Source organism: Manacus vitellinus, unplaced genomic scaffold, assembly GCF_001715985.3.
Source record: "Manacus vitellinus isolate BGI_N305 unplaced genomic scaffold, ASM171598v3 scaffold_24_pilon, whole genome shotgun sequence".
Taxonomy (NCBI): domain Eukaryota; kingdom Metazoa; phylum Chordata; class Aves; order Passeriformes; family Pipridae; genus Manacus; species Manacus vitellinus.
In genome coordinates, this window is record NW_021939798.1 from 4844922 (window position 1) to 4860416 (window position 15495).

Sequence of the window (15495 nt, forward strand, 5' to 3'; positions counted from 1 at the left end):
GACCCCCATGGGTGGTCCAAGGGGTCACGGGGGGACACTGGGCTGGGGGGTGATGGCAGGGCGAGCCCTGGACTCCACACAGGGCAGGGTTTGGGGTCCGGCAACCGAGAGACCCCCAGCCAGGCTGCGGATCTTCCCAGCACAGCCCAGACTGGGGGGTCACACAGACCCCCCCTGCACTTGCTCTTCAACAACCAGCTGGACGTTTCCTGCACAACATCCCTTTAGGACCTGGGAGTGTGTAAACCATGGGGTGGGAGGCAAAGCTGGTGGCTGGGGCTGCCCTGCAACTTTTTTGGTGCTGGGTAATGACAGGATGAAGTGTATCATTAACTCCTTTTTTCTTTTCTTCTTTCCCTTTTTCTTCTCCTCCTCTTTCCCCTTCTCCTCCTCTTTCCCCTTCTCCTCTTCCTTCATTCTCCCTTTTGTTTTCAAACAATTCAAAGCCCTCAGGTGTGGGGCAGTGCTGGGGTACAGCAGCATCCCACAATACTTGTGGGGTGTTGGGAGCCAGGACTCCCCTCAGGCTGCCCATGCCAGGGGGAGCTGCCCCATTCAGGTCACCCCATGGCACAAGGGAAGACTCCATCAGCACCAGAAAAGCCCGAGATCTATCTATTTGTGGGTTTATCAGGCCAGGAGGAAGGTTGGGGGAGGCCCATCTCTACCCCTCTTACCCCTGTTTCTGTAGCCCACTCTGGGCATGGGGGAAAGGGCTGAACCAGACCTGGCTCAAGCCCCAAAACCAGAGTCCCTCCCCTGCTCCCCTTGGCAGCTGCCACGTGCCCCCCAGGGCACCAAGGCTGATGGCATGAAGTGGCATGGATTCAGCAACGTCCACAGGGGAGGGAATAAAAGAGAAACAACAAGCTGCAAAATTCTGACATTATTCCCCAGCGTCCAAACTCCTCACACCAGCATGAGTTTGCAAAATAAAATAAGTGCTTTCCTCCCCTTCAGAAAAAAAAAGGTGAATTTTTTTTAGAGCCTGAATTGTGCTGGGTGATGGTGACTGGCAAGACAAACAAAACCTAGGGCTTCAGGCTGAGGATTTGTCTCTCCTGGTGGATTTAAGCAGCCCCTGCCCTGGGAAGCAGCTTTCCAGGGTGCTGTGCTGGCCTTGCACCTTCCCCTGATGTAGGATGGTGCCAGCACACCCTGGGTACTCATGGCACAGGCAAGGGCTCCACGTGCATCCTGCACTGCCTGCAATGACAGGAGCCTTTTTTCCAGCATCATTTTAACTTGCCTGCCTACACCACGCACAGAATTAGCCAACCCTGCAAGGCAGTGGAAGAGAAAACAGTCCTGGCTGCTCCTGCACCTGCTGCTGTTTGGGCAGTGCCACTGGACAGTGAGCCACCACCAGCTCCTGCTCTGCCAGGAGGGATCCATGGGGAGACTTGGAAATGGCAGTTCAGGACCCTTCACCTTGGATGGCTGAGAATTTATGGGTGCATTGGCAAGCTGGGTTTGAAAGTGGAAGGACAACAGGGTCTTACACCTGGAGAACAGGGAGCCCTTGGCTTTGCAGGGAGCAGGGAGGGCTGGCAGGAGAGGTAGGTGGAAAAAAACAGATGAAATTTCTGCCAGGAATTTTGCTTTGTCTTAAAAAAAAAAAAAGAAAACAACAAAAAAAAACCCAAAAACAAACAAACAAAACAAAAAAACCTCAACCAAACAAAAAACCAACTAGCAAGCAAAAAACAAACACCAAAGCCCAAAATACATTTCGACCACATTAACACCTCTCCCAGGGGAGCTGCACGGCAGAGCAGCCCTGGCCCACACCATTGTCACCTTCCCAGCTCAAGTAAGGTCAGAGGCTCAGTTTTATTTCATTCCCATTTCAGAGGAGCACTGTCCAGGCAAGGCAGCTCCCCCCATCTCCCAGGGCACAGCCCAGCTGAGCAGCAAAGCCACCTCCTTGTAGGACTCCTTGTCAAGGGCTGTTGCACTCAGTAAGGTCCAGCACAGCAGAAAGCTGGTCCAGTATAATTATGTGCTGGCATAAAAATACTGGCCACATGTTAAAACTTAAAGTAGGTCAGGCAGCCATCTGGTCTTGCTGACAGACCTCCACAGACCATAGTTTAAAAGATTCTTATTTTAGAAACTTCACAGCTTGGGTAAAATTTTGAAGACCGCCCATAAACATGTTTCAGCCGCTGCTCTGACTCCAGGGGTTAGAAAAACCACAGCCTGACATTTATTGGCTCCTGTTTTAAAAATAGCTAAAGCTTAGTTTACTTCTGCTAATTAAAAATCCTAATTTCCCAAATGTGATTGTCTCAGTCTCCTGCCCAAGGTGTCAGGTGTCCTAAGGCTCACTCACCCCTGGAAATGGAGAGGATCAAACCCCTGCATGGGCGGCTCTGCTCTTGAGCATTATTCTTGAATGAGAGCACCATTATTCTTGAATGAGAGAAAATGAAGCAGATTCATGGCTTGGGTAGCTGTGCCTGCACTGAGAACACCCAGTTCTCACCCACATTTCCTGTACCTTGTGCAGCTCAGGTTTCTACTCTCCAAAACAAACTGCTTTGCCTGAACTTCTCCCCAGTGGCAGAGCTGAAGAGTCTCCTGCATCCCCCACAACAGCACTGCCCCAGAGCAGATCTTGCAGACCTGAATTCAGCACATAAAATAACCTGGAAGCTTTGCAGTAGATAAATGAAATAAAGAGATTGACCCCTTTTTTTCCAAACAGTTCACATTTATTGATAACGATAAAAAAATCTTTTAAAGACTATCTGTATTTTATTACCAAGAATGAGGTATTATGTATACAAAACATTTACAGAATTTGATATGCAGTTCATGAGGAGAGATAGTGAAGTGCAGAAGGACACTGATAACAGGAAAAGTGCCAACAGAAGAGTTACTGGCTGAGAGAAGGAAGAAGAGCAGTAATATCCCATAAAGAAAGACCAGTGTAGGGGAAATTAATTAGTCAGACTGCAGTGATCAAGTCATATTGCCACAGCACTTTGCTTAGAGGAAGATTAACTATTATTTTATCTTCCCAGCTGTTTGTGCTGTCATGTGCTTTGAGCTCTAAAAGATGTGTTAAGATCAACAGCAGGAAAAACCCAAAGTGCCACTTTTGAGCCAGCTCAAGTGAAAAACAAAACACAGATCTTCAGACTTGAAAAGGGACTGCAACTCAAAAAGGTCTACAAAGCCAGACACCTCTGGACAGATGTGGAGTGTTGAATGAAGCAGATTCTTTACAGTTGTCAGCAAAATCGCCATCTGAGAGAGAGAGAGAGAGAGACAGAGAGAGAGAGAGAAAGGGGACCACCTTCAGCCCTTACAGCCTGGTAAGTGGCAGTGGAATGGCTGTTCTGCAGACACTGGGTGGGAGCTGCTTCACACCAAAGCAGTGGCCTGTCTCACACAGCTGCCCACTTTGGCAGCCTAAGTAACAGTCCAACCTCCATCTTCAATTTATAAGTCCTTAAAACCCGCCAAAATAAACCAGTTTGGTTCAGTTTAAGGAGACTGGTCGCTCAGTACCTTTAAATCTGTTACTAAAATACTTTCAGCTCTGCCACATCCCACAGCCAGAACTGGTCTGGCAGGACAAGTGCTGTCAGAGGTCAGTAACCTGCCTCTCAGGAGCTCTGCAGGCATAAAAAACTTAAAATATTCTGAGTTCAGAACCAGCTTTCCTCAGGTAGGGGGTCCAGGACCTCGAGTGAGTTCTGCTTTCTAAGTGCAAACTCCTCTACCACCTACCCCCAGCAGTGCTGCTCCCCAGGACAGAGCCTTCCTAGCAGGGACTGCAGCACAGAAGCTCCTTGTGCCTGGATGGACAATTTAGCTCTAAGAGGGTGAGGAAAGACCAAGCAGTGTCTAACTGTGCAAATCCTGCTGCATTTCAGACCTAAATCTTCTCTGCTCCACTGCCAGTTGTGGTTTGTAGTTGTCTGACAGCCCTTTGCTCAGCACTTCAGCCTTTGGAGCCTTTCACTGTGCGTGGAGAGAGGGCTCAAGGTGCAAGAACACCTGAATGGACTTTAACAAGAGTTCAACCCGGGCCTGGGCAGACAGGGACAAAACCCACAGTGGCAGTGGCAATAGTGAAAACAATCCAGAAAATGCTTAGAGATCTTCTCCTGTGTCCCCCAGAGGGAAGAGCCCTGTGCTCCCTGCCCACACTAAAGCTTGTGCTGCTCAGAAGTGAAGTGTTCTGTTTCTGACAGGGAAGGACAGGAGGCCCGAGGGAGTGAGAAGTGAACAGGAAGGATGTTAAGCCATACCTCCTTCAGAGTGATTCAGGCAGCCAGCTAAAGCTCTGCATAAATTCCTGGTAAGAACAGAATCTCAGTAAAATCAACTCACTTGGAATGCACTAAGGAAGCAGAGTGAAGCTCCAGCACAGAGCTGGGAACAAATCCTCAGAGCAGCTCTAGATCAGCCCAGCGTGGCACAGTGAGGGAGAGCCTGCTCTCTGCCTCTCTCTCTGCAGTGCTTCAAGCACAAATCCAAGGAAAAGAATGAATTGCTTTTAACCCATCAAGACCCAGAGCTCAGATTTCCCCAAAAAAATGTGCTCATACAAAAGGTATATTTAGTGTTTACAGCCTGGCCACAGCTCTGTGGGCATGCTTTGAAAAAAATGGACTCACAAAGTCAAGTATCCAGCAACTGCTGTTCTTTGTCCTGGACATCAATGGTGGCAATGGGAGAACAGTTTGCAGCACTGGAAGATCACAGGGGATTTCTCAGGATGGCAAGGAATGTCCTGACAGGAGAATTGCAGTTGATCTCTAATGCACTACGGAGCATTTTTGGTAGGGTTTTTCTCTTTTTTTTTTTTTTTGCTTTTAAACATCTACACAGTTAAAAAAAAATATTCTTAACTGATGCACTGGTTGTTTTTCCTTTTCAGTAAGAGCCCTTGTGTTCAGAGTTAGGATTTGTGCAAGCACACTTGCAAAAATATTTATGGCTGAGTTAAGAAAAAGGGTTAAAGTTAAAGAGACAAGCTGTTGGATCTAACAAAGACCAAACCCACTAAGTGTAAAATTCAAACAGCTACTTTACTATCTATAAAAGGCTTTTGTGGGGTGGGGGTTTTTTTGCACAATTGCCAGTTGAATATGCTGTATTGCAGTCAGCTGCCACGGGCGAGGGTCCAGCCATCACATCCATTTGCTTTTCAGCTGTTGTGGCACTACCTGGAAATCATGGAGCTGGAATGGGACTGGCTAGAGGAGGTGGTGGCAGCACTGAGCTGGGAGAATCCACTGTGGCTTGATTCAAGGCTGGTCATAGATCCCCTGCAATCAAAAAGAAAGCAGTTTTAAGCCTCAGAACATGCAAAGATTTTGATTTCTGCTCTGTATCTATATTGTATTTATTTGCACATTAAATAAAAAGCAAGTAAGAGTTTTGGTGCAAGATACTCAAAAGCTTTTCTGCCTCGACACATAAAATAATGAGGACACTGCAAGCCTTACAAAAACCAGATGCTTTTCAAAGAGTCTGGGAAATATTTTCAGTCAAGTTTATCAACGGGCAGGCAACAGAACTGACTCAATTCCATTCTGAACTGTACCCATTTCTACCTGCCAAGCCCAACAACTCACCCAGAGCTTTCAAAGCAGAGCGAAGTGGCCAGTGATGATTACCACAAGATAACTAATTAACCCCTTTTATATACTAGTTGCCCTCAGTGCCGATACTGGTTGATTCCTTTTTTTAAGGCCCTCACAATTTACTTATATTTAAGTGAACTTGACACTGGCTTGATCATCTAAGTATCAAAAAGGTTTGATGCTGGCTGACCCTGGCCAGACATACCTGAAATCTTCAGATCCTATCACTTCTGTATAGTACATCACTTTACATTTGTGAGAGGACACCTGTAGAGATGCCAATACATCATCCACACGAGGCAGGTTGGTTGTAGCACAGGCAGGCATGTTGTGGAACTTCCACTGCAGAATATAGAAACCAGGCCACCTGGTCACGTGGGAGCCCTGGAAAGAGACACAGCAAAAAATTAAACATTAACTTTGTTAATAAAGATTTGAAAAATTTGAAAATTGACTTCCCACAGAAGTCAAAGTCGGGACAGAACACCAACAAACAGCTCCTCTGGCTTTTTGAGAGTGTCCAGGGGTTACTGAAAGGACAAAGTTCTGGTTTAAAACAATGTCCACTTTTTCCATTTGTTTTCATTAACAGCTGTCCTTCGAGACAGTGAAAAGGGCACTCAAGGCTCCTGCCTCACGGAGAGTGCAGTGCAAGAGGTCACTGCCCATATTTCCAGTTTAACACCTCCAACCAGGTGACTTAAGGAGCTCCTTTTTCACAACCTGCCCGACTCCTGTTTCAAGTCAAAAGGAAAAGCAGTGGCAGAGTGTGACTGTAAATACACTGCACAGAATATCAAACTTGTTAATTAAAAGACAGGTTGAAAATGGCATAAAAAAAGTTTCAGGAACTTTGGCCACAGCCTCACAGTGGCTGTAAAGAGGGAAAATCACACAGAAGTTCAGCCTTAATTTCCAGACTTCCCTCACTACTGAGGGAAGGCACTATGATATTCTTCAGATACAGACTGTTTGTCTCAGAAAATAATAGTCAGAATTATAGCACAAAGCGTGTTTTGCTGCTTTCTGGATGTGCACTTCATTCTAGGTGGCTTCTCTATGTTCCTTCCTGATCAACCTCAGTCACTGTTGGACTGATGCAACCTCCCCTCCCAGCAGATCCCATGTAAATCCAGTCCCTGCTCCCTGCAGCATCCAGCCTGGAACATGAGCTGAAATGTTGGCCAAAAAGTGAGCAGACAGCCCAGGACTGAATCACCACTCTGTCATCAGCCACTGTGAATGGGAAGAGGCAGTTTTGGAGCCGGGCTCCATCTGCTCCCACACGAGGATCTGGTGCCTCACCTGCACACTCTCCCCTTCCTTGCAGATCAGGGGAGACTCCACCATGCTGTAGTCACGCCCCAACTGCCAGACTTTGTCTATCAACTGGACGTTGTTCCCACCAGGAGATGTAATGCTGTGGGCTCCCAGAGAGTCCTTCTTGGGGGGCTGTGGGGCCCTTTTGGAATGGAAGATGTTAAAAACGATGTCGCCCTTGCACACGTCAAAATCCCACGTGATCACAGATGAGGCATCCACGATCTGAATGAGAACCTGGGACAGGAAAAGTCATATTAGACAACAGCTATTTGCTCAATTAAGGCAAACTCCTACCAGAAAAAAAAAAAAGAACAAAGGACAGAGCTTTTTGTTGCGGGGTTTAGTTTCCACTGTTAAAAAGTCAAGGCTTTTTAATAGTTGAAAAGAGGCATTCAGATACAAATTCCCTCCTGCTGGGGTGTCTTTATTATAACACATGACTTTAAGAAGCTCTCAAGCAGGTTCTGAGAATATTGTTTGCTTTGCTTAGAAGAAAAGGGCTCTGAATAGAATGAAAACTGGTGATATTCTCAAAACGGCAACAAGATGACGCCAGGAATGGTCACAAACTTCAGCAACTAAAGCATCATTATGCAGCACGACTATAGAAGAGCAAGGTGGAAGCACAGCAACTAAATAAGTGAGCTCTAAACCACCCTCAGTCCACCAGACAGAGTCCAGAGCAGCAGCTGAGATGAAAGCAAAGGTCAGGCTGCAGCCGTACCTCATGTGGAGCTCCTTTGAAGACACTTGCAGACTGGTAGATTGTTTCAGTCCAAAGCTTTATGTCTTCGTTTTCCAACTCTTCTGCTGTCCGGTAGAGGGACTTGGGAACCAGCCCACCCTCTGGTACTTCACACTAAAAACAAACAGCCATAAAAATTATCTCCTGTGACCATTCCCTCCCTGTCACGCTCCCTGCCTCCCGTTTCAGAAACAAAACCTCACACTCAGCAATGGTCTGAAGAATGAGATGCAAACAGTGGGAAAGCAATTTTACAGCTTGTACATTATACATACATAAATTCTTTCACAACGACCTGGCTTAGGTGTTTGCAGAACAGGACACCAGAGGAACAGCTCTTGTACAAACACAACAGCCAGCACCACAGAAAAGGGCTGTGCAAATGCTGCAGTTATCACTCAGAGCACCTTACACTGAAGGAAGATGTGAGCCACTTCAGAACCCTGAGGAAAGTGGCAGTGGTGACTCAGTCTGGAAAAACAGAGCCTACAGAGAGCTGAAAGAACCGGGGTAGCTAAATTTAAGGATGGATACTGGGAGATACAGTGAGTTTCTGAGCAGGTGAAAGGACATTGTAGCCAGGAAGGTAACAGTTTTGAAGTTACAACTGTCTGACAGCCCAGTACTGGAAGTGATTACACAACTTCCCTAAGCAACCTTCTTTTTTAAGAAGCCTCTAGCAATGGAGTCAGACAACTCTTTGATCAGGAGAAGGTTCCACAGAAGTGTCTGGGGCAGTGGAAGTGTTTGGTAACTGAATTACAACAGAGAACTGAAAGGTTCTCAGGAAAGTCACTTTTGTTCAACTACCCAGAAGCAAAGAAGAACAGAGAGATTCTGCCACTGCCTGTAACTGGCAGGAAGTATTGTAGCAATTTGCTTTCTGGTAACATTCATTTTTGCTTACTTAAGCAGTGGATTTTGCCAGCTTCCAGCTCCAAATTAGATAACACTGAGAGCTACTGCTGCAGCAAAAAGCAGCCCACTGAAGATAAACACGTGCTCTACCCCAACACATCTAAGTGTACTTCATTATCATCTGAGACTGTATTAGAACAGACATAGATGTATTTTCAAGAATGGTACAGAAATTAATCTAGAGAGTGTACAGGGGCTCAAAACACAAGCCTGAGATTCTATTTTAACACAGTTGAGTTCAGGTAAAAAAAATAACTTAAGTGTTACTATGATGGAGGTTCCAGAAAAAAATAATCCACCAGTGAGCCTGTGTTGTCAAAAACATTAAAGGGAAAACAGACCTGACAGTATCATCGAGATGTTACAACACCAGATTCAACTGATACCCAGAGTCTGGGCAGGAAACAGCTATTAAGGGACTTAGAAATTACAGTATCTTGCAGTAAAATGATTTTTCTGCTTTGCTGGGGGTCAATGCACACCACTGTGTGAGGAGACAGGGATGTTTGTTGAGCCCTGTTAGCAGATGTGCCTCACGTTTCCATGGGCTCCTTTTGGTATCAGCTCTTTTAGGTCACACAGGCTCTTTTGATCAGCTGATGGTGACAGCTCTTGCTCAGAGCTGTGTAACCTTGTCTGCTTGAACTTGTCAGGTAACAGACTCTGGCTTTGAACTGTGCTTGGCTATTTTGATAAGCTATTTGATACTCACTGTAGAGAAGCATTGTACTTCTCTTTTTGAAGTGGATCCACAAAACACCACTAAGCCTGGAGTCCTACATCACAGCCCCCATCTCCAAACCACACTAGGAATCCCTCTGTGCTTAGAGGCTTCTTTGCTTAGAGGAGTGGAAAAATATAAAAAAACCCCACAGATAAGCTGCTGTATATGCAGTTTATATTCATACCATGCACTCTCCACCAAGGAAATCAGGGATAATTTCTTTATCGATGTAATCCAACAGTCCCCCAGGACCCTGGTAGTCATTTCCAGCATAAATAAGGAATTTCTTTCTAGTGTTGTCATCAATGAATGGACTAACCTGCAAACAAAGGAAAACAGAATAGATCAGGCTCTCCCATTTTTCTCAAGTCAATTCTGAAGGAGTCAGTTTGATCACACTGAGTGTTACCATCCTGGTTTTACACAAAGTTCACACTACAAAGAAGTCAAATAACCCACTACGTGAGCAAGTTCTGAGGTGGTGTTTTTTAATCCACTGCAGGAATCCTGAAAAAGACATGTTTCCAAGTGGCAACATTTCCTGCTCATAAAACCTGATCTGTAAAGTGCTTTTACAAACAAGTGTAGCAGTGTACTGAGACAGCTGAGCAATACCTTGAATTACAAACATACCAGTGTCCAGAGAACTGGGAATACTCGAGGTGCTCTTAGGATAAGAAGACGACCCAAAGTCTCAGGATAATTGGCTTCAACCACCTCAATGATTCTCAGCAAGGCCTTGACACCAGGTCTCCATAAATGCCTCATGTTCAAGCCTTCCAGATCTACTAGACATGTCCAGGAGCTGAATTTGAGAAAGACAAGAAAAAAAAAAAATAGAAAAATCTCAATAGCATCAAAATTCTCCTTTTTTATGCAAGTGCCCAACACACTGAGATGTGTGGAGCCCACTGCACGTTTTAGTTTCTCCTGTTTCACCTCCTTGCTTTGTGGTACCTGCAGACACTCCAGTTTAAGGTCTGCCTTAAGAGCATGCAATGATCACTTTGCAAATCATGCAGATTCCCCCACAGATATTTCAGACTCAAGGTAAAGGTTCATATCAAGTAAAAAAAAAAAAATCCTGTCAACAGCCAGCCCAAACATTGAACCAGTGCTTTTACTGGGAGATCAATTAAGTGGCCACGCTGCTGCCACGAGGCAATTTGACATTCACAGGGTAGATTTCCTGCTAACAATGCTGCAGTAACAGTGCCAATACATGTCAAAGCTAATTCTGTTGTCAGATCTCAGGGAGGGAAGTTTCTTCTACAGGGAGAAGTATGTTCTTAATACTAATACTGAGCATCAGCACATGTTTCAGTTACTTTCCAAGTTCAGGTCTCGCCCTGGGCAGGAATTCAAGATTTACAGCTGTGCTGCACCAGCCAGCAGCCATTACATTATGCATAAGATTTCTATGAAACACCAAACCCTTCTTTGTTTCACTTTAAATGTTTAATATGCAGCCCTTTAGGATTATGGCTACAAATGAACATCCAGCAGGCAGCACAATTTCAGTTACACACATGAAACCTATTCCTGGGACGTGACCTCCCACTGACAGCCAGGACAGCAAGTTCTGTACCAGGGAAAAGATAAGCAGACATACCACACATCCCTGGACCTTACAGATTAAGGGAAGGAGGTAGAAATTGAAGAGAGGCCAAGAAACATGAGATCTTTTCAGGGATGGTCCTGCATTCGTTCCACACCCATAAATCCACTTTTCAGTTAACAATTTCATAAGTGACCCTACAATGACTGAAGGATGGGACAGTAAACTGTTTGTGACTGAATTTCACCTGAAGTCGTGCCAGTACCTGGAAAACTAGACCCCAGGTTTCACAGGAGCCTCATGACCTCACCTTGGATCGAGAGCTGAGAAGCCACTTATAAAAAATGGAGAGTGCAAACAAGAACTGAGTGTAAAGAGCCCTGGTACAGACCATGGATGAAGAAGTGACATGAAAGCAACACGTGAAATCCATGGTATTATCATGGCCTGACTTTTTGACAGCCTGTACCAATGCCTGTCTATAAAATCCCCCCAAAAGAGAAATGGGAGTTAGGCTGCACTGCTTTGCAGAGATCCAACAGCAGAAGAGAGAAGCACAGCAGCCCCAAGTAGAACCATCAGGAGTATGAGACTGAGGCTGCTGGGGCAGGTGTGCTTCCCTCAGGCTGCCCCAGGCACATTCCCTCTGTCACTCACTGGTGAGGCTTCACTTAACTGTACCTGTGCTTGTACCTGCACAGGAGACACAGCCCACCCTCCGCTTGTTCCACTGCCCAGCAATCCCCACAGGCACACCATGAAAGCAGGTAACTCCCAAAGAGCAGATCCACTTGTTATTTTACCTTATTGGCCTGCCAAATACTTTTGTATTCTCCTCACATCGCCTCAGTCCTTCTTCATTTATTGAAAGAACCTGTACAAGAAAGTGTGTGGTTGAGAGAAGAGTCTCAAAGTCAGTAGGCAGGATAAAGAAAAATATGTTTATATCCAAAGACTAATTAAAACTACAAGATCAAACCAGCATAAACTTTTTTTTTACCACAAAGAACAAACTAGGAATCTCTATGATTACCCCTAGTTACTCAGAAATTAAAGCCCCTTTTGAAATCACAGAAAGTAAACCCTGAAACAGAACTAGGGCAAACAAAATTTACTGTCTGCCTGGAAATGCCACTGGAAGAGAAACATGAAAATCCAGTCCCTGCTTCTAACACAGTTGCTATGGCTGTGACTGTCATTATTAGGAGTCAAAAAAAGTTAGTGCAAGCCTGGAATTCTGCCAGCTTTCTGCCTGGAAACTGAGCCGACCCACAACAGCAGAGTCTGAGCGATGCCTTTAGAAAAGGCAGAACTACAAGCAAGCACTTTTTCTTAAAATTATTCTTCTCCTTGGAGTACAGGCTTGACAAAATTTGTGGCGTTTTCTCTTCTGTGCAAACGCAGAGCTGTGCTTGAAGCCCTGCACAAGTGCGTAAGAATCCGTGAAAACGCCAACCAGTAACTCCAGGAGCTGCCAAGACTACGCCTTTCAGTTTGCAGTTGGAAAGAAGGCAGAAGGAACAGCTACCAGGAGCTTTCAGATGTATTCAAACCAAAAACAGACGGCTGGAGAGTACATCAAAATACCCAGAGCGATGAATGCTCCGGCAGAGGAAACTTCTAAATGAAAATATCACCCTGTTAACAAGTAGCAGGCTCCAGAAATACTCACGTATCGAAGCAGGGCCTCTTCCCCCAGAGCTCGCACTAAACCTTTGGTGTCCATCTGTCCCAACCTCAGCACGTACAGCGGGCGACCGTCTGCACAGAGAGACAAACCACCACAGTGACCCTCACCTCACAGCAAGAGACACTCTGAGCGAGCTAGTTTTAGGTTAAAACTTCAAACAGAAACAAACCACAATCAGTTAAAACTCCTCTGGAAGAGGAATAACCTGGAGCAGGCGGCAACAGAACCTGGACCCTGTGCAGCTTCACCAACAGATTATCTGTAAATGAGCTGCAAACTCGAATTGGGAGGTTAAAGGTTTTCTGATGCAAAAGTTTGCAAAGACATCCTGATGCAAAAACAGCTCCTTGACCTTAAAGGACTTCAAGTACCTCGGTCTACACAAGATCTTGGTACACACAATTAATGACACAGGACTATTATTAGCTTCCAGGACACCCTAATGAACTCAAGTGTTTCCTGTAACTGCAGAGCTGCAGTGGAGGCTGTAAGGCCTCTATCACACATGCTGCAATACTGGGAATTAATGAAAGGAAGTGTTAACCCAGAGCTTTGCCTTCTGCAGTGTTTGCTGGAGCCACACTCCGAGCTCTGTCACCCTGCGGAACTGGCACACAGCCTGGCTTATGCAGGTTAAGCCTGGTGAGAACAGACTCTGCTCCTGAGATCAGCTCAGCTGGACCCTCTGCACTAGAGTCCTGCCTTTCCACAGTCATCTGGCTGCACACTTGGGCAGCCTGGCACTGGCAGGATGCTAAGGCATTGAGCTAAATAACTGTGTTAGCTGAATTTGAGAATCGAAGCTTGCATTTCTGGCACTTCCTAACAGGAGCCAGTTGTCCAAAACAGGTCCCAGCCTCCTCTCAAACCTGTGATGCACTTTTTAAGCTTTGCTTCATCTGTTCTAACACACAGGCTAAATAATCAGCAACTTATAAAAGTGAATATGCTAGAACACAGAAAGAAGAAAAAAAGAAAGCTTTCTACGTGAAAGTCTCCCTTAAGTCCTGTTGTCTGTGCAACAGCCTGCAAGAGGGGTATCAAATTATCATCAAGTCTTCTGGGACACAAGGAAAGAAACTGTAGAGATACACTATTAAAAAAAAAAAACCAACAACCAACCAAAACTGCAGAGTCAAGGCAAGTTATTAATTTGGCAAAGACAGCACCCCCACGCAAGTTCACAGTATTTTGTGTTTTATCAGGTGGATTAAAAGAAAATGTTATTTTAACATCAGCACACACTTATCTTGGAATGAACTGTTTCGCTTTGGAAACACTAAACAAAAACTTCTATTAAGCTTCATAGCAGGTCTCCCTCCCTCCCTCCCTCATGGATAGACATGCACATCCAAACCCAAACTAACAGCTTAGTAACCCTGGTCCACCCAAATGACACATGAAGGAGAGTCTCAGCTGACAGTGCTGTATTATTACTGTGCATTTTATACTCCATTAGAGCTCTGTGATTTTAAAAAGACATTAGATTGAAGCATTCCTGTCAAAATAAAAGCCACTCAGATGTACAGAAAACTGTGCTAATTGCAAGCCAAAATAATAACGTTTTTTCTTCAGCTCTGATAGCTCATTCCAGACAACATGCTTCACAATCACTCTGCTTTTGCTTTAGCACTGAAAGCCATAAGCACTCAGCCAGCTTAAGTTTGGCACATTTAGTATATGTAGGAGAAAAGGAGCAATACTAGAAAAGGGGGTTTAAAAAAAGAACCTACCACTGTAAAATTTTAAATTACAGAGAATTGCTCAGTTCTGAAACTGTGTTTCCATTATTGACAAAGCCATGCTCTTCTTGTGGGCATGCTGCAGGAGAGATCAAAGGCACTGGAGGGGAAGGGAGGGGGCATGAAGTTCACCACAAGACTGAAGAACTTCTCAGAAGAACATTAAACAACCTTTTGATGCATTCTGTACCTTCCTGCTCACTGGCAGGACCCAGTTTATGTGCTATTGACAGAGGGAGTCTTTGCAAAGTAAGGACAAGGAACTGGGTGAAAGGGAGGACTTATTCACAGGGGTTTTTTCCCCTACAATCTTTACAAGCACATTCTCATTTTCCAGTTTCTCAGTCTGAGGTCTGTCAAACCCAAAGCAGCAGGGAAGAGCCAGGCTCTGATTAAACTTCTGCTGCGTCCTCCCTGTCTCCTGGCCACTACAGCTGGCAGCATCCTGTCCTGTGTCATACACTGCCTGTAACAGGAAGAGCCAAGCAGAAACAATGGTGCCTAGTGGGAAAAGACTCAATCAGAACACAGATCTGCTCACAGCGAGAGATCATTTCCTTATCTGAAGAGCCCAGCTTGCCTCAAGCCACAAATTCCAGCATGTTTCATTCCTATGTATGTATTAGCAACCAGATCAGTGCACATGATAAAGCAGAGGGACAGGGAGTGTGTCAGGCACAGTCCTCTGTGCTGCAAAGATCTGGCCGTGGCTCACCATGCAAAGGGAATTCAGCCAAAGCTCCTTCTCTTCTTAAATAAACCTGCTCTATTTGATGTTTTTGCAACATTCCACTTCTCATCATTAAGCTGACTGTAATGCCAAATAAATAATCATTTATGCCATCAGCAGACTTAAACAACATCAGAAATAAATTGATTACAAAGATGTACTTATTTGCAAACATCTTTTAATCACTGAAAGAGCACACTCAGCATTTGCCTAACACCCTTTTAAGCATCTCAGAGTGCTACAGAAGCACAATTAATCGCTTTTTTTAAGCTCCTGGCAAAGCAGACTTAAACATGTGGGTATTAGTCAGAAAGCCTATGATCTTGGAGTCTGCCTCCAGCAGCTCCTGGGAGCTGGCAACGTCCCTGCAACAGGTTGCCCAGAGAAGCTGTGGATGTCCCATCCCTGGAAGTGTTCAAGGCCAGGGATGTTGGACAGGGCTCTGAGCAATCTCTGGTC

General features: G+C 45.2%; 1 protein-coding gene across 1 annotated transcript in view; it reads right to left on the bottom strand.

Moving 5' to 3' along the window:
* Window positions 1–2695: 2695 nt before the first annotated feature.
* The window catches only part of SEC14L1 (SEC14 like lipid binding 1), a 41146-nt gene continuing 28346 nt past the window's right edge, over window positions 2696–15495 (bottom strand). Inside the window, exons 9-16 of the mRNA XM_018073306.2 lie at window positions 12547–12635; window positions 11678–11748; window positions 9950–10121; window positions 9501–9635; window positions 7654–7788; window positions 6912–7163; window positions 5812–5990; window positions 2696–5288 (exon numbers count right to left, since the gene is read on the bottom strand). Of these exons, the coding sequence (XP_017928795.1) occupies window positions 5183–5288; window positions 5812–5990; window positions 6912–7163; window positions 7654–7788; window positions 9501–9635; window positions 9950–10121; window positions 11678–11748; window positions 12547–12635 (1139 nt within the window). The 3' untranslated portion in view covers window positions 2696–5182. The remainder of the gene's footprint in view (window positions 5289–5811; window positions 5991–6911; window positions 7164–7653; window positions 7789–9500; window positions 9636–9949; window positions 10122–11677; window positions 11749–12546; window positions 12636–15495) is intronic.